At 34.4% G+C, this 20,279-nt stretch overlaps 1 protein-coding gene across 2 annotated transcripts; it reads right to left on the bottom strand.

The window, feature by feature from the left end:
- Positions 1–40: 40 nt before the first annotated feature.
- Positions 41–17,047, bottom strand: stom (stomatin). 2 transcript variants are annotated; one of them, XM_067376220.1, is made up of 8 exons: positions 16,854–17,047; positions 16,017–16,049; positions 15,533–15,642; positions 14,366–14,438; positions 9,853–9,935; positions 8,560–8,763; positions 5,857–5,991; positions 41–2,485 (listed from the first exon to the last, which is right to left on the bottom strand). In XM_067376220.1, exons 1-8 carry the CDS (start codon positions 16,912–16,914, stop codon positions 2,297–2,299), a joined length of 888 nt encoding a protein of 295 aa, XP_067232321.1. In that variant the 5' UTR covers positions 16,915–17,047; the 3' UTR covers positions 41–2,296. The 2 variants fall into 2 exon arrangements, with proteins under 2 accessions (XP_067232321.1, XP_067232322.1); XM_067376221.1 differs by lacking the exon at positions 16,017–16,049.
- Positions 17,048–20,279: the final 3,232 nt, after the last annotated feature.

The following is a 20,279-nucleotide window of genomic DNA, read 5'->3' as shown; positions in this document are numbered from 1 at the left end:
TTAACAGGAAAAAAACAACACTTTGTTTAAAAGTGAAGAGTTTATGTACTTTTAAGTCATGAGAAAGATGACACTACACAATATGACTTACTTAGAGAACGGGACAGTCACACATGAAAAAATATGAAACGCATAAAAATGCAGTGCAAACTAAAATTCAATAATACAATGTACATAAAAGTGAGCTGGCAAAAACAACAGATGTGATATTAAACATAAATCAGTTAAACGACAGAATAAAGAATTATATATAGAGAGATATAGAATTGAGACGGATACAGGATGAAAATACAAATATTTGAGAAATATAGTCTTAAGCAGCACTGCAAGTCATTCACATCTTTGACGAGTCTGTAATTCCATCCTCTGATATTTGAAGCAGCAAATATAGTCATCACAAACACAAACATTGACCTCTATAACCTTAATTTGTTTTCAGCTGCAGTTCGAGATTATAAAAAATATATATATTACATGCATGAAAATGTCTGGCAGACAAAATACTGAAGATTTTTAAAATCAAGTGATAAAATATTAATGTGATAGGAAATGGACGTATAAATGCTAGATCTCTAATGCATTATGGTTTTAAAAATCAACCAACATCATGTAAACCTGGAAATATTGATTCAGAAATTGAAATGGATATGGCTTAAGGCTTTTATACATTGATGGCCAGCATTAATAAAGGTTTGAGAAAGCGAGAAAAACTGGTATAGGCACAATAAGCACTGCTTTCAGTTTCATGTCTTGACATCTGATACTATCCAAATATACCTTTAGACGGTTTGTAATCTATTTGGCAATCAAGCAGGTTAGTTACACATGCTTGAAAAACACACAAGCACAGGCACTCATATGACCAGGAGATGTTCCATAAACTATCAACCAAAAAAAAGGCAAACCACACAGTGCAATAGTCAATGTCTAAAAGATCAACCAGCTCTGGCCTGTATCGCTGTAGTATCCTTTTAACAACTACAGGAATTGTAAGCGATAATAATTTCAATTTGCAAAGCCTAGTCCACATATTTGGTATGGAAAACATGCATGAAAAAGTTTAAAACAAAGCTTTTTTGGGGTCAGGGGCTCAAAATGATTTTATGACTTTATTCTTCTTTAGCTGTATCAGATATCCTTCAGACAGAGGTTTTTACTAGGAACATCTACTGATCATACATCAAAAAACAGCTCTGAGCGTGTATGTGGTGTATGTACAGTGGGTTACAAAAGTCTGAGATCACTAGTGAAAATCTGTATATTTTGCATTTTCTAATATATGATATTGAAAAAAATGTAGATGAATTTCAGAATTTATCTGTATTTTGCTTTAACAGCAGCATTCAAGCTGCATGAACTCCACAAATTTGATCCAAAGCGAATCTTGAACATCTGACAGTCACATGATCACCAGTTTGCTTATTGATTAGTGACCTCGAAACTTAAACATTTCTTCTTCTTTTCACGTAATAATGTTTCTTAGTTTTAGATTTTCAAAAATCAATAAATGTTCAGGATTTTAAAGGCGCAGTAATTGATTTCTGAGGCCACATCCACACATCCAATCTTTTTTTCCTCCTTGTTCTAAAAAAAAATAAAAAAATCCGTAAACACAGCATCGTCTCAACAAAAATCAGCGTACACACGAAACCACTGAAACTGACTCAAAACAATGTAGGTTACATGCCAGACCAGTATGTGGCGCTGTAATTCTGCCACAGAGACACAATAAAAACGGAGAAGAAGACTTGGAGCATGCGAGTCGAGGGGTCGAAACGTGGGGTGATGACATCATCGTTTCACAAAATATACGGATTGGCTGTAAACACGAAAACAAAAGGGTGTCGTTTTCAGATTTATCCACTTTGGGACCCAGTTTCAAAAATTTGAGTAGTTTCAGGCTCCCAAAACGCCGGATCCATCTGGGCGAAACTCCGATACGATACAAAATTTATTACATATACAGCTTAATGCGTCTCCATGTGGACAGGCTCTGAGAAACACTGTTGAAAGTGGATCAGAGTGAGTGCCACAACACACTTGTAGCAAATCAGCTGCAGGGGGCGTGTCCACTCATAATGGGGAAGGAGAGAGATGATTTCAAATATCAACAGTGTTTCTCAGAAATTGCTTACTGCACCTTTAATAGCAGATTTCAATGTGGTCTCAGACTTCTGCTGTACATTATACTCACATGAGTGCATATTATGTAACGTCAGTCTGTTAATTTCTGCATGGATGCATCAGTATGTGTGTATTTGTGTGGGTTTGTAGATGGCTTTATGTGGCTCTTAGTTCAGTGCTTCAGGAAGGACTGCATCATGTCAATGGGCAGGGGGAAAATGATGGTGGAGTTCTTCTCGGCTGCGATGGTGTTGAGGGTCTGGAGGTAGCGCAGCTGCAAAGCTGAGGGAGACTCCGCGATCACCAGAGATGCCTCCTTCAGTGCCCGTGACGCATTCATTTCTCCCTCTGCGGCTATCACCTACAGAGAGGAAAGAGGAGGTGTGAAGAAAAAACCATGTGCGTGTTTATTTTTGCAAACCTTGTATACCGCAACAAACTTCCAACCCTTTAAACCAATTTGAAATTGACGCCCACTTTTTGCCCTTTTAAGTCATACCTTGAGTCATAATCAGCACAAGTGGTTTTGCTTTATGGCCCAGATTGTGCGTTGGACATCAAGCGATGACCCAATACAGCACCAAATTATTTAGCAAAAATTGGAAACATAATATCAAAACATTATTAATTTACCACAAAATTTATAGGTAGAACAATATGTAATATTATTTAAAGAAAAATATTTACAATTATTAAAATTTTACAATTTTTAAATGCACAAATTTTGTAAATGTTTCTAAATGTCTTTTAATGGTTTCACAAAACAATTTTTGGTTGGAACAAACTATGTTTATTTTGCAATGCAAGTAAACCTCTATTTAATATAGCTTGAATTACATTTATTTTTGTCTTGCATCATTTTTGAGGACAAAGTTATGCCTATTAAGTGACAGATGAATTTGTGCAAAATAGGGTCAGATGAGAAGCACTGCTGTACGTTACTATATCTTCTCATTTAGTTGATGCAGAGAGCTACCGTTTATACTTTTACTAACCAGGTCAGTGGTTTCCCACTTCTCGCTGTGTGGTTGATGAAGGCAGGGCATTGATTTGAAGAAAAACATACTTGTATCTGAACTAAGCACTGAAGAGTAATTGTGCACCAAAAATAAACTCATTAAACTTCCTTTCCCATGTTCATCTGAGAGCATGTGTACATTTTTAAGGGGGGCATCTTCTATTGCACACAGAAGAGGTTAGCCAAGCATACAGCTGGAAATGCCAAAATACAGACTCTCACATAAATCAACAGATAAATTAATGGAAACAGGAAAGGAGTTGTCACTTCCGGCTTTAAATGAGAGTATTGCGGTGGTCTTGCCTCAGAACAGTGAAGGATGAATAATATGTGTTTGCCAGCAAAATCCATACATATAAGGAACATTCTAATGTATCTTTTGTGTGTGTATGTGAGATTGTGGGTAATAAAGAAAAATGGTACATCAGAATTTTAGGGATCTGCACTATATAGCTTGATAAACATTATTCTTTTAATTTTGTGGAGACCATGATACATTTTCAAGATTCCTTGCAGAATACAAATTTCAAAAGAACAGCATTCGTTTGAATTAGAAATCTTTTGTAATGTTATAAATGTCTTTACGGTCACTTTCGATTAATTTAATGTATTTTGAATTTATATATAATATTTAGTGCTTTCAAACGATTAACCGTGGTTAATCGCATCTATAATAAAAGTTTGTGTTTACACACACATATACATACATATATATACATACATATATATATATATATATATATATATATATATATATATATATATATATATATAAAATATAATATAATATATAATATATATAAAATATAATATAATATATAATATATATAAAATATAATATAATATATAATATATATAAAATATAATATAATATAATATAATATAAAATATAATAAAATATAATATATTATAATATATATAAAATATAATATATATAAAATATAATATATATAAAATATAATATATATATAAAATATATTATATATATAAAATATATTATATATATAAAATATAATATAATATAATATATATATAAAATATAATATAATATAATATATATATATAAAATATAATATAATATAATATATATATAAAATATAATATAATATATATATATATAAAATATAATATAATATATATATATATATATATTTCTTAAATATATACATGTGTCTATATATATATATATTATATATATATATATAATATCATAAATGTACACACCTATATTATGTAAACACAAACTTTTATTATAGATATGATTAATCGTTTTACAGCACTAATTCATAATTATCTTAAATAGCTAACTTATTTTAAAATAATTAATAAAATCATTTGTTTTTTTAAATTACTTTTTCAAAAAGTATAATTATTATAAGTCTTTCTAAGACTACAAACAGTATTTTAAAAAAGTATTTATTTAAACAGTTCAACTACATTTGTAATGAATGAATGTCACTGCATTAGATAATACCAATTCTTTCCCTGAAGTCTACTTATAATGTTAGGCAAGGCATTAAAAACAGTCCTGATTTGGTTTCATATAATTTTCATCCTCTTTCTGACCCTTGGCCCTTACCAGAGTCCTGCACGGGTCCATTTTTGGAGGCCCGCCCCCACCCGTACCCGCAAAGTTCAGCACTAGATCCGACACGTCACCCGTGATAATATCAAAATTAAATCCGCACCCGCCCAGACCCGTTAATATTTGGCCCGTTACCCGACCCGTGCCCGCGATAAATCACACATGCTAAAATCATTCCAATTAAAGTGCTTTATTTTTTAAAAGTTAAAGTTCTTAACTTTTAAAAATTCTTAAAATTCTTTAAATTTAATTTCGTAAGTATCTTAATTTTAAATCAATATTTCATCAACCAATTGCTTGCTTTTATTAAATAAGAAGTAAATATAGCAGACAATAGATGATCACGACACGGAGGCGCCGGGGAGAACTGGAGCTCGTATCATAAATTAACTAAAACTCAGCGTATAAGGTAACTTAGCCTACTTGCCTCACAGACCTGAGGAAAATATCTATATTGGAATGTCTACTTTTAAACAGAGCAATTCAAAACGAAAGAAAACAGACTGCTCTCTGCTTATGTAATCCGAATGAAATGTGCATTTCTCTCAGGCGCGTTCACTACTGCGAAGAACGCGAGTCAGTATCGTTAACTTCATCTTTGCAGCCACTGACACAGAAAACACTTGTTTAATAATAAACAATTAACATGTCTCCTTGCTATATTTTACTTAATCATAATAATTCGGCTACTTTTTTTTTGCCGGCTCTTTGTGATAGCTTTTAGGTGCTTTATTGGCAGCGCAACCCTTACATGTTAGCCTACATGAACTCATCACGACCGCATCAGCACAGAAAACATGGGAGATGCAACGCTCGCTCCAACTAGGCCATAGACATCTGTGCAAATAGGCTACGAGAAGCATCAACAAAAGTTGCACTGGTGGTGACGTGATGGGTCAAATGTCATATCGTTGTTGCTTATAATGATAATTTAGACATACAAATATTGCACATATTTTTCATCCGCGATACTACCCGCCCGCAAGGAGTTAATTATCCGCCCGCATCCCCGCCCGTGAATTTTAGGAATGTCACAATCCACCCGTTTTATCCGATTTTATGCGGGTATCCGCGGGTACCCGACCCGTTGCAGGACTCCGGCCCTTACTACATATCAAAAGCACGTTACCTTAGCTCTGGCCTCTCTGGACGCTTCAGCCTCGGCCGCCATGGCCCTCTGGAGCTGCAGGGGCAGTTTGACATCCTTAATCTCCACACGTTCCACTTTAATACCCCAGTCATCTGTGGCATCATCTAGTGAGGACTGAGGAAAAAAACAAGGCAATCAAAAAACAAAAAAGGATTAGTTCACTTTACTCACCCTCACCCGCTATCCTAGGTGTGTTTGACTTTCTTTTTTTCTGATGAACACAATCGGAGATATATTAATAAATATCCTGACGCATCCGAACTTTATAATGGCAGTGAGTGGGATCAATGAGTTTGAGCTGAAGAAAGTACTTTCATCCACATCCATCCATCATAAACATACTCCAGTCCACACGGCTCCAGGGGGTTTATAAAGGTCTTCTGAAGCGATGCGATACGTGTAACGTGGGTCATAGATGTGGGAAGAAGGAGGCGGGAACCGGCGAACGTTGAACCAAACTTTAATACCGAAATAAACAAAGAACGAAACGAAAGTAATGGCGGCAGACCCTCGCGGACGTCTGCCGGCCATACAAACATAATAACCCATAAAATAAAGTCCAGGCCTGGTCCTCTCTCGTCCTTCACGGTAGTCGCTCCTCCTTATATGCTCCCAGAGCTCCTCCGTGAGGGACTCAAGGCCGGTGCGCCTCCCAGGTGAAGCTCATTATCACTCGCGCCGTTCCCTCACGGCTCTCGCCCGCCCTGGTCGCCACAATGCGTTTTTGTAAAAAAAAAAACCTGGAGCTGTGTGGAGTACACTTATGATGGATGGATGTGGATGGAGACATTTTCTTCAGCTCAAACTCATTGATCCCGCTCACTGCCATTATAAAGCTTGGATGCATCAGGATACTTATTACAGTTTTTTACCATCACTTTGCAACTATTTTCGTTACCTTGATGTCATTTTTCAAAACTCTAGACACAAAACTCAAAACGGTTATCACTTGTAACACAGGCTGTCTAATGTTCAAGACATTGCATTGTGCATTCACATCTTTAAAGAAATCTTGCACTTGCACAATCATTGGTTCAAAACACAAATGTACTGTGAAATACCACTGATACATAACTATAGACCACCCAAACACAAGCAACCGATAGTTTCACTGTGTCATTGTTCGCACAATCATTAAATATTGTAGAACAAAATAGGTGATACAGGTTTCATTATGGTACTACATGTATAGTAAATACATCTCTTTAAAAGTACTGCAGTAGTAGAGAGAATACTACAGACACAGTGGAATCATTTAACAAAGTTTGTAATATATTGATGTAAAACACTACAGTACAATCACAACATAGGTTTATTTGAATCAAAGCAAAAATAATTAGCTATGAAATAGAAAAAAGACAGTACTGTAAAACATCAAATGCAGTGTTCCTCAACTTGCTTGTACTGTAAGAAACAAAACAGGAGTGCACTGCAAAACATGCTGTTCTTACAGAGTTTTTGTCTTGTTTCTAGTCAAAATATCTTAAAGTTCTTAAATCAAGAAGCATTTTCTTGACAAGTAAAAATTATTTTCTTGTTTTCAGGAAAAATAAGTCAAAATTAAGTAAGTTTTTTCTGAAAACAAGAAAATAATTTTTACTTGTCAACAAAATGCTTCTTGATTTAAGAACTTTAAGATATTTTGACTAGAAACAAGACAAAAACTCTGTAAGAACAGCATTTTTTTGCAGTGTGAGAAGGTGGTACGGTATTTGGGGCCATAGACACAATGTCTGATGAAGCATTATGAGAAAATATTAGGCTACATCCATGGATATTGTAGTCTAATTGGTTCATGTTCCACGCTAATTGGTGACAATGAATCTCGTTAACCTGAAACTTTCATGATTTACAGTAAACATGGAAGATTGTTTTTCTGTTTCCATACAACTATGCATTAAGGGTAATGCAACAGTTACTTATCATTTTGAGCAGTTCTATCAATTGATAGTTAGATCATTGTAAGGAAATGAATAGACACTCATTTGAAATGTAATGTGTGAATTGCCTTTTGAAATAGTAGTACTTTGATGTTAAGTTGTGTCATATTGAACAGGTGATTTTTGTTGAATGAACAAATGATCTAAGTTTTATGTGTATTGTATCCAAGCAGTTGAGAAAAGGGTTAGAGTTTTGAAAAATGTGCCTTTTGATCATTGGTTGTGAGTTTTGTGTCTAGAGTTGTGAAAAATGACATCAAGGTTCTGAAAATAGTAGCAAAGTGATTGTAAAAAACTGTAATATATGTCCGATTATGTTCATCAGAAAAAAGAAAGTCATATACACCTATGATTATGGCATTATGGCTTGACGGTGAGTAAAGCTTTGGGTAATTTTCATTTGAAAGTGAACTAATCCTTTAAAGCCTCATGCTCCTCAGAATTTTGCGCACTGTGCTAAGTGGTCCTGCCATTAAGAATGTTCACCATATTTTTTTAAAGGATGTCTGATGGAATGAGCGAACATCGAGTCACGTGCAACTGATGAAGTCAAGCTAGATATGTCAGCATCTCAGCTGAGCTATGATGACAGCACTGCCTGAAGACGTGCAATGTCTGCTTGAATTAGGTCTAGCTGAAATCAATTTGATTAAGCTCCATTTTAAATTTTTGGGTGATCAGTTCTTTTAAAAAAAACTATAACTCTTGTTTTTACAATGTTTGTATGTGTTTAATGTGATACCTGCATACTATGGGCGATTTCTTCACGGTCAGAAAGGATCTCTGATAGGTTCTTTGTACCCAGCACATTCCTCAGGGTGGTCTGTGCCAACAGACGAGTGGCCGCATCAGCATTGGTGATGTTGGCTACTGCCAGTGTTGCGTTTTGAACACGGTAGTAAACGACACCATCTACACTCACTGTCACAGAGTCCTTTGTCAGCACCTATGAGGAAGCACACAGGCCATTTAATCAAAAACATCATCAGGGTGAAACACGTGAAAAACAACTTCAAAATTACACTACTGGTTAAAAGGTTGGAAAAATTAAGATTTTTTGTTTTGTTTGAAAGAAATCTCTTATGCTCACCAAGGCTGCATTTCAAAATACAGTTAAAAAAAGTAATATTGTGACATAATATTACAATTAAAATATATATTTTAAAATGTAATGTAATCCTGTGATGCAAAGCTAAATTTTCAGCAGCCATTACTTCAGTCTTCAGAGTCACATGATCCTTCAGAAATCCTTCTAATATGCTGATTTGATGCTCAAGTAACATTTCTTTTTATTATCAATGTTGGAAACAGTTGTTCGGTTTAATATTTTTCTGGAAACAGTGATACACTTCCAAAAGTTTCAACAGCTTGGGGTAGATAGATTTTAAAAAAATATATATTTTATTTAACAAGGATGTATTAAACGCATCAAAAGTGACAGTAAAGTCATTTATAATGTAACAAGATTTCAAATAAATGTCGTTCTTTCGACCTTTCTGTTTATTACTGAATCCTGAAAAAGAATTATATAACAGTTTCAAGAAAGACATTAAGAATCAAAAATTCAGCTCTGCCATCACAGGAATAAATTATATTTTAAAATATATTAAAATAGAAAACATTTATTTTAAATTGTAAAAATATTTCACAATATTACAGTTGTACTGTATTTTTGGTCAAATAAATGCAGCCTTGGTGAGCCTAAGAGACTTTCAAAAATCATAATTATTCCAAACTTATGACCGGTAGTGTATATGGCAATTGTCTTTAAAGGATTTAAATATTTGTCATTGCCTTTAAATATGTCATTTCTGCACCACAAGTGTCACAAATTGAACAAATTCCCCAAAAACTCCAACAACCCACATTTTGGGATGTCAACTTACAAATGGCTTGCTTATAGTGCCTGCACATTCAACTATGTGGAAAAAGTATTAACATATTAACAAAAATAAAATGTTTCTCCTTTCAATTGATGCTGTTCATGAGTTAAAACAAAGGCTAAAGTTGAAGATTAGTGTGCATGTGAACTCACCTCCTGAGGGGGGATATCAAAGGTGATGGTACGCATATCCACATTGATAAAGCTGTCTGTGCACGGCAAGATGAAGAAAAGACCTGTGTGAGAAAACACAAAAATACGACAAGGGATTTAAGGCACTAGCAGCAGACACTAATAATAATCAGTAACTCCTAGTAACACAAAGCTAATCTTCAATAAGTGCACAACTGGCAACCTACCAAGTACCACTATCCCCGCCAACTGGATTCAGCTGACTGCATTCACGTGTTTAATGAATGATCACACTAGCATCTGCTTTAATGCTTTACAGTACAGAACATTAACAGCAATTTATAGGATTAGATTTTCCGAATAATGAATGAATGAATAAAGAAGTCAACATATACTACACAACATTATTGTATAGTAACTAACATACACACATATATATACACACATAATATATATATATATATTATATATATATATATATATATATATATATATATATATATATATATATATATATATATATATATATATATATATATAGAGTACAGTCCAGTCCAAAAGTTTGGAACCACTAAGATTTTTAATGTTTTTAAAAGAAGTTGTGTGTGCTCACCAAGGCTACATTTATTTAATTAAAAATACAGTAAAAACAGTAATATTTTGAAATATCATTACAATTTAAAATAACTGTTTTCTAGTTGAATATATTTCACAAAGTAATTTATTCCTGTGATGCAAAGCTGAATTTTCAGCATCATTACTCCAGTCTTCAGTGTCACATGATCCTTCAGAAATCATTCTAATATGCTGATTTGCTGCTCAAGAAACATTTAATGTGTACAAATGTACAAAATATTTGTGTACAATATTTTTTTCAGGATTATTTGATAAATAGAAAGTTCAAAAGAACAGTGTTTATCTGAAATCTAATCTTTTGTAACATTATAAATATCTTCACTGCCACTTTTGATTGATTTAATGCATCCTTGCTGAATAAAAGTATTCATTTCTTTAATTTCTTTTAAAAAAAAAATAAAAATAAAAATTCTTACTGACCCCAAACTTTTGAACGGTAGTGTGTAATGCTACAGAAGCTTTGTATTTCAGATAAATGTTGTTCTTTTGAACTTTCTATTCATCAAGGAATCCTGAAAAAAAAAGTACACAACTGTTTTCAACATTAAAAATAATCATAAATGTTTATTGAGCAGCAAATCAGCATATTAGAATGATTTCTGAAGGATCATGTGACACTGAAGACTGGAGTAATGATGCTGAAAATTCAGCTTTGTATCACAGGAATAAATTACTTTGTCAAATATATTTAAATAGTACACAGTTATTTTAAATTGTAATAATATTTCACAATATTACTGTTTTTTATTGTATTTTTTAATTAAATAAATGTAGCCTTGGTGAGCAGACAAAACTTTTAAAAACATTAAAAATCTTAGTGGTTTTTGGACTGTACTGTATATATATAATATATAATATATAATATATAATATATTTATACATACTGAATCATGACAGTTCTTAAATGTAAAAAGGCGGTACAATGTTGAATCTTGTGCACAGGCAATAGGGGAAAAAAAAGTTTTCCCAGAGTCATCAGGATTTGTTTGTCTGTTCAGAGGTTTATATGCTACTGTGTAAAATTCCACTCACATCCCACCCTAAATACAGCCATGGAGGAGGAGCCCACTGCAGATTGTTTACAGACCCCAGCAGCCTCAAAGAGAACCAAGAAATCAAGCTTACTTTTCAGGCCTAAACTATAGTATAAATGGCATTTAGCCATCAAGAAAAATATTGCCTCAAAAAGAACTACTGAAAAAGTTGATAAAGAAAGTCCACAGTGAAAGCCTCTGTTGACTTTTAGGGCATAAGAGGGATAAAGTAGGTGGACTAACTCTAAAAATAGACACTACCCTTATAAGTTCATTCCTGGAGGGAAAGCCCTGCGGATTCATATTCCAAAACACAGCATGAACAATACACACCAGAGACACAACAACAATCACAGCCACTGAGTAGTGTCATTAACTCTAACTTAACAACTACATTTAAATATCCTAAAAAGGAAAATATCAGTGTTTGCTAAAGCAGTAAAAGAACAGTTTTGCTTTAGGTAAGCTTAGGTTTGCTGAATGAAACTAAACGAAATGCTGAATCAGGAAATGTAAGTTAGGGTGCTTCTCAATATCCCTCGTTTCCTCGCTCCTCCATCCTTCATCCTATGACACGGAAACCGATTTGAAGTTCAGCCATCTTGAAGGATTCTTTAATTTAAATAAACTTTACATCTCAAATATTTCAATGGGGCATCTTGCTTTACTAATATTTATTATAATTTTTTAAAATAATCAAACTTTAACAACATATGGGTAGATCCCTCGAGTGCAGCTGATGACACTTTGACGCTAAAGGGAGCGAAGTTATATCATTTCACTTGATTCAATTCCTGCGTCCTTGCATCTTTTCCTTGCATCCTTCCCTCACATCCTGAAGGGGTGGAGCTAAGATGCGAGGAAAGGAAATGAGGATGCACAAATAAGAATTGAGAAGCACCCTTAAAGGGATAGTTTACCCCAAAATGAAAATTCTGTCGTCATTTACTCTCTCTCAAGTTGTTTCAAAACATATATCAATTTCTTTGTTCTGCTGAACACAAAAGAAGATATTTTGAAGAATGTTTGTAACCAAACAGTTGTGGGGCACCATTGACTTCCATAGTATTTTTTTTCCTATGTGGGCACCATTGACTTTTTTTCCATACTATGGAAGTTAATGGTGCCCCAGTACTGTTTGGTTACAAACATTCTTCAAAATAACTTCCTTTGTGTTCAGCAGAACAAAGAAATTTATATAGGTTGGGAACAACTTATGTGTGAATACATGATGACAGAATTTTCATCTCTTTAATGGGACATTTTGAAACTTTAATCTGAAATTTCTTCAAAAATAGCATATTTCGGAAAGATTTCACATGCAAAAAAGTTCCCATGTCTATTGTAAATAGTGTAGTGATGTGTGAAGCACAGCTCTCACACAGAAGTCAAAATTAGCAGCTTTCTATTGTTAAACGTGGTGAATGTGTGTGACCAACTTAAACAAGACAGAAATCTGCATAGGGAACTTCTCCGCCTTCACATTAAAGGTCCTATTCGCACAGATTCCTATACTGAAATGACTATATTTTGCCCACAAAATTTCACAGAGCAACAGTAAATGTGGGCGCAGCTTAAAGGGTTAGTTTACCCAAAAATTAAAACAATGTTATTTATTGCTCGCCCTCATGTCATTCTACAGCCGTACGACCTTCGTTCATCTTCCGAACACAAATTAAGATACTGTAGATGAAATCTGATGGCTCAGTGAGGCCTCTATTGAGAGCAAAGCCATTCAAACTCTCAAGGTCCATAAAGGTACTAAAAACATATTTGAAACAGTTCATGCGAGTTCAGTGGTTCTATCTTAATATTATAAAGTGACAAGAAAACACAAAAAAAACTAAATAAAATTCAGGTTGAACCACTGCAGTCACGTTGACGATTGAATTATATCTTTAATACCTTTCTAAAAAAAAAGAAACCTTGAAAGTGTGGGTTAAATCGCTGTCTATAGATGAGTCATATACATCTCAGATTTCATCAAAAATATCTTAATTTGTGTTTAGAAGGTAAACGAAGGTCTTACGAGTGCGGAACGACATGAGCGTGAGTAATTAATGACAAAATTTTCATTTTTGGTTGAAATAACACTTTATAGATATATCCAGTCACTGAGATCAACCTCCATTAAAATCACCAGGGCGACCACAGTACTGTGTGAAACCTGATCCAGAATTTCGATGAAACATGTGACACCATGGCAGCAGAGGCACAAAGAAAATGGATGGTTATTGGATATCTGGTCAAATGACTTTTATGACTTAGAAGGCTAGAGTACAATACAGAGCAGATTATGAGGTGTGTGACTAGCCTGACATTACAACCTCAGATTTTAGTACCTTTTTATATAGCGATCACTATCTAACTGCAAAGATCACTATGCTAGATCATTATGTGCCCTTGAAATAAAACGTGATGCTTTCAAGGTAATATGATCTTATTCAGGCATCTCATAAATGCCTATTTCCTGAATATAATACATTTTTCTATCACATAAGCTCATGATTAAGCAAGGTAAAATTATTTAATGTACATTTTTGTGTATCGTCCTCAACTATCCTGACACTGAAAAAAAAAAAGTGGTTTACTCGGGTCAGCAGAAATGCAAACAGATCACTTCTGTTTCTCTGCAGCACAAGCCTGTTTTTGCCTTGTGACAAGCAGGGATTGTGGTGGACAGCCACAGCACAAATGCAAACTAGCAGAGTTAAAAAAAAAAATAATAATCACATTTAACCACACACACAACAGCAACACAAGTGTGATCACTGTTTACAGACAAGATCATTATCACATGAAACACTTAAACCACCAGCGCTGATTAAATCAGAATGATCAAATGATATTGATTTTTCTTTTACCTGGTCCTTTGGCTCCTCCTCGTAAAATGCGTCCCAGACGAAAGATAATTGCCCTTTCATATTCCTTCACTATCTGTAGGTACAAGAAGGATTTTTATCTCATAAAAAGAGCTAAATTACAGCAGTTTAAAACAGCGGAAAGTAAAACAGCCACCCAATTACATAATTTAGATGTTGAATGGCAACTTTTATTATGCTTTCGTCATCTCAATTTTAAAGATAAAAATAAAGATGATAAAGATAAGGCTTCTCACTTCGCATAAAAAAAGTTAGGCTACTTCTTGGTGGGCCAGTTGTCAAAACCAAATTTATTTACAAAGTAAACATTTTAGGTTTCCTACAGCCAATGAATTTTCATTTCTTTTCCAACTGTTCATAACCTCCAAATAAGGATTGTAAAATCATGTTATAGAGATGGCACTAGTGAAGGGCAATTTCTAGATAATGAATCATTTGCAGAGTTGTGCATAACTAGGAATTGCTTTAGGGATGCACAACTTGCACAAGTAGATCATTTTTTATCATATATCATATATATATGATTTGATATGGGATATATGTATTGGTCAAAACTAGATATTTAATTGTAGATGCTCATTTCCCTTATTTTTACATTTAGATTACATTTTCTGCCATTGCTGTAAATGCTCACTTAATATTTAATAATGTTAATAATTAATTATTAACATTGTTAAATGTAATCTTCAGCAAAACTCAAAATTAATATACGTTACATTATAATGTTGTGATGTCTAAATTCACTTGTAGCATTTAAAACATGTTATTCTCCATTATATATTATATTATATTATATTATATTATATTATATTATATTATATTATAGTCCATTTAATGACAGAACATAATTATCAGCTTCTCAATATTGGCCTGCACAGAATTTTAATACAAATTTGTATCCCCCTAAATATTTTATATTTTTTCCATGAATTTTCAAGATTTTTTTTTTTATTATTTCAAATATTTTTCCATAAATTATAGATTTCAAAAGATTTTCCTAGGTTTTCAATGACCTTGGGAACCCTGATTTACAAAGATTTACAGAAACAAAAGGCTGTGGGTCCTGGTGAGCCATCCCCGCCTGGAAATGAACGCACTTGACCACAATCCATATGACATCCCACTAATTAAAGGACCACCGCCAAGTACCTTAATGCACATCCATATGGAAAGAGGCAGGGTCAGCAACGTGAGCAGGATGGAGAAAAGCACCAGGATCCATCCACACAAGCCAATGTCACTGTCTGTGTTCTCCAAGGCTGGAATGCAAAACAAATATGCCTATGCATAAACTTGCATTATATTACGATAAAAAGAGATAAGAAGTCACACACAAATGCACATTACCCTAACATAGCCCATAAAACTGACGGGTTACACGAGTTTAAACATGCAAAAACACAATATTCTAGCTACAAGCTGAAGTGCATGCATTAGAGTGGTGGTAGTCTGCATATGTATCAAGGGACTTCAGCAGCACATTACCAACATTGAGAACATAAGATATTTTCATTGTTGCCATTCTACCCACATTAATAAAACCAAACCACACATAGCAAATGAACGCTTCCCTACAGTTAAAATCAAAATTAAGAAACAAGCAAAACTGCCTTTGCTTTGAAATCACACCTACCTGGAGTATCATCAATTGCGTGACACCATCGATCTATAGAGAAATGTAACTGTAAGAGGCTACTGTATGTGCGGCCTATTAGTCTACAAGTCCATTTGCACTAATAAGGGATAAGACGTGTTCTTTAGTAGATGCAAATACATCCGGAGCAAATTACATTAACTGCAGGGACAGTGAGAGATAAATAAGATTGGATGCAAAGGATATGTGACAGTGATTGTAGAATGATTAAATCATCACAGTCGAGATCTTTGACCACCAGTCACATGATCTGAAATCTTAAACTATTAAACCCAGTGTTGCACAATAATACAATGTTTAATTTTGCTCAAAGATGACAAATGTTGTTGAACAAATAATCAGGAAAATTCTAGACAGCACCACACTATTATTATATCACACCATACTATACTATAGTACATATTTTTACATTATTATACCTTGATTATTTTGCGAGATAAATTCAGGGCCTGAAAAAATAAACAGCAAAACACCAGGTCATTGTTCTGATGAATACAGAAGGACTTGGGGAGTGCTATAAGATTCATTTTAACGTTGCTGGGGTATGAGCACCTGTTGTTGCCCAGTTTGGCACAGAAAATAAGAGACACACCCATGCTTCACTACCAATAATAACAGAGCCTGAAGAAAATGAAGGGGAAGCATGGACGTGCTTCCAATGTTTATATATTTTCGAATGCATTTTTTTCTCTTTTTAAAGGCAATATACAGAGACATTTAGTATGGCTTATTCGTTTTATGTGAACTGAATGCAGCGTATATGTAACACACGCAACGGTGCAAACACGTGATATTAATAATTCAATAGTAGCCAACCTATTTGTCGATCCTTCCTTGCTTGCTCTCTCATTGCAGCTGTTTCCCTGCCATCTTCCATTGTAGGAGATATCTTTGAATTATTCAGGGTTGATATGGAGTAGACCTTCAAAACACTTCCAGTCGGAGATCGCTTCTCAGTAATGTTTTTCAGCACGGGACATGTCGGACTCTACGTGCGCTTCAACCCCCCTCTGAATGCAAGGGGTTGGGCTGGAGTGTGGAGTGGGCGGGCATTACTGTTGTCTGTGACCTAAAAACGGAAGTGGGTAGAATTGTATTTTTAACGATAACTTATAAAAACATTGAAGACAGGCCTTTGAAGACATTTAAAGGTTGTTAATCGATGATGTATAATTTTGTTGAAACTATCAGTATGCATTATTTCTACTCATTTTTATATAATCGTGTTTAAAAGCGGAATTCATGGTGAAAAACTACATAACCCATGATTCTGCAGATAAATCTCCACCAATCAGAGAATCGAAACAAGGAACTCGCGCCAAAAGAAGTCTTTTGCGTCTGAGAAATGATGCGATAAAGTCAGTCATCCTACGTTTTCAAAGTACTTAGTTAACATGTTTGTTTTTGTATCCATTTTGCAATTGACGTGAAATATATTGTTTCTATCTCTATACATAGTCAACAGATTTATATTTATCCATCATTTGTCAACTATAATCCATCGACCAATCACAGTCATTTGAGATTATTGGGGTAAGGTTATTTAAAACTCATTTGAGTTAAATGCAGCGATGGATTACCGTTTGAAACGCCTTCAAAGCGTTGGAAGTGATATGTTTAGGCTATTAAATCATTTTCTTTGGTAAAAACGCCATGAGATTTTAATGTTGCTTAATGTTTGACTTTCTGAGCCCCATTGCGCCCTCTGGAGGAGGAGGAGGAGGAGGAGACCTCCCAATCAATGGAAAAGAATCTGACTCAACCAACACCATCTAGTGTTGTGGAGTGATGTGCTTTTTGTTCTTAACTCTTCATTCATTCGATTAGCAATTAGCATTCGTTTATATTCAAACATCTTTAAAAGAAGCATTTCAGGAGATGGTAACATTAAAATTAAATGCCAAAATATCTAGAACAGAGATATATGTGTAATAGGGCAATAATATGTAAGATTAAAGGATAGTTTACCCAAAAATGAAAATTCTGTCATAATATACTCACCTTTGAATTATTCTTAACCTGTGTGAATTTATCTCTTCTGCTGAACACAAAATAAGATATTCTGTAGAATATGGGCAACCAATCAGGCCTAATTGGGTGAACCAAAGGGTTAGTTCACCCAAAAATGAAAATAGTGTCATTTATTACCCTCATGTCGTTCCACACCTTTAAGACCTTCGTTAATCTTCGAATTTGATCAAATCCGATGGCTACATGAGGCCTTCATAGGGATCAATGACATTTCCTCTCTCAAAATCCATTAATGTACTAATTAAATCAGTTCATGTACAGTGGTTCAATATTAATATTATAAAATGACAAGAGTATTTTTTGTGCACCAAAAACCAAAAAACTGCTTCATGAAGCTTCGGAGCATTATGAATCATCGTTTCGGAGCACCAAAGTCACGTTATTTCAGAAGTTTGGCGGTTTTACATGCGATCCGAATCATGATTCGACACAAAAGATTCATAACGCTCCGAAGCTTCATGAAGCAGTGTTTTGAAATCAGCCATCACTATATAAGTCATTTTGTTTTTTTGGCACACCAAAAATATTCTCGTGGCTTTATAATATTGAACCACAGTACTGACATGAACTGATTTAGATGTGTTTTTAGTACATTAATGGATCTTGAGAGAGGAAATGTCATTGCTCCCTATGCAGGCCTCACTGAGCCATCGGATTTGATAAAAAAATATCTTAATTTCTGTTCCAAAGATTAACAAAGGTCTTTTGGGTGTGGAACGACATGAGGGTGATTAATAAATTACATTATTTTAATTTTTGGGTAAACTAAGTAGTATGGGATGGAAAAAATAATATGGAAGTCAATGGGGTCCATCAACTGACATTCTTCAAAATATCTTCTTTTGTGTTCGGCAGAAGAAAGAAATTCATACAGTTTTGGAACATCTTGAGGGTGAATAAAGTCAGAATTTTCATTTTTTGGCTGAACTATCCCATCAAGTAGGTAAATGCTCTCTTTATTAACTCACAGTCATTCTCAGGCAGAGATCCAATTGCAAAGCTTTATTAAATGTTGAGCGTGGTCGTACAGGCAGGGTCTAAGCAGGGGCAAACAGGAACAGCAAGGGCTAAGCAGAATCGTAGTCAGATAACAGGCAGTAGTCAAAAGGCAGGCAGCGATCAATCACAGAACAGTAGAACCAGACGGGGATCAGAAACGGGAACCGGAACAGAGAGACAGGAGAAACGCTTGGAAGTGAAAACAAGACCTAGCGGTGAGGTGATGTGTGTGTATGAGTCCTTTATAGTCCGTGTAATGAGCTGCAGCTGGGTGTGGTGAGAGAACATGTGACTGGCAGAGAGGATCGTGGGAGATGTAGTCCAGGGCGTGACAGGGGCAGATGGTGATCGTGACAGTCATAATGTCCCAGTATATAACAATGTCGTACTGATGGAGTAATGTGAAGTGTGACATGGGCAATTTAAGTCTTCTTGAAGATAAGCTTTTCATTTGGGTGATGTTTGGGAAATCCACATAATGTTGTAATCCTTAAAAATATTATTGACCACTGATGCAAAAACTTGAGAAAATGAGATCCAGGCAGTAGATAAAGTTGATGAAAAATTATTTATTCATTACAATTAAATTTAGCCTCACACGCAAACTTTAATCGATAATGAAAATACTTAATAACACTAAAAGGTAAAATAACCATTATAAAGTATTAGTCAATAGTTAATAGTAAAATTTAGAGTATTGTATAATCCAGAGTATTGTATCTAATAGATGAAGATCAAAAAGAGCAATACTTATGACATTTGCAGATAAGAGACAAGAAGTAGGAGCAAAGGAGAGCAAAGGAGGAAAAAGCTGAATTATCAATGAGCCGGTCAGCTTTATACCATGAGCATATAGGGAAATTTACATCCCACACAAACGGATGTTTTTGTTAAAAGAAAAGGTTAAATGGTTTTACCCATTTGTCATAGACAAAAAATAGTCTAGTGTCCAGTGTCAAAAATAGATATAAGAGTTGTTTTGACCCCCTTTTGGGAATTTTGCAAATCTTACCCTTTTAAATGTCATCAGGAAAAATAACAGACATATTTTGATCAGATTCAAATGAGCAATAATTCTGAAAAACACCACTTCTGCGTATTTGGCAGGCATCCAATGTCTAACCACAAACGTGTCAGCGTGACCTGTGACACTAGAACACTTGAAGAACAATTGAACATAACAAGCATACTCTCTTAAATATAAAATAAAAA

The sequence above is a fragment of the Chanodichthys erythropterus genome, chromosome 22 (assembly GCF_024489055.1).
Source record: "Chanodichthys erythropterus isolate Z2021 chromosome 22, ASM2448905v1, whole genome shotgun sequence".
NCBI classification, from domain to species: domain Eukaryota; kingdom Metazoa; phylum Chordata; class Actinopteri; order Cypriniformes; family Xenocyprididae; genus Chanodichthys; species Chanodichthys erythropterus.
The sequence above is the reverse complement of the archived record's forward strand: the minus strand, read 5'-3'. Positions and strand labels throughout refer to the sequence as shown.

Bases quoted from the DNA above. Each gene is read 5' to 3' on its own strand.
- stom (XM_067376220.1), bottom strand. From the start codon at position 16,914: ATGGAAGATGGCAGGGAAACAGCTGCAATGAGAGAGCAAGCAAGGAAG. The intron at 14,439-15,532 runs GTACTTGGCGGT...TTGTACCTACAG, and splicing joins CCATATGGATGTGCATTAAG to ATAGTGAAGGAATATGAAAG. The intron at 8,764-9,852 runs GTGAGTTCACAT...GCTTCCTCATAG, and splicing joins TTGATATCCCCCCTCAGGAG to GTGCTGACAAAGGACTCTGT.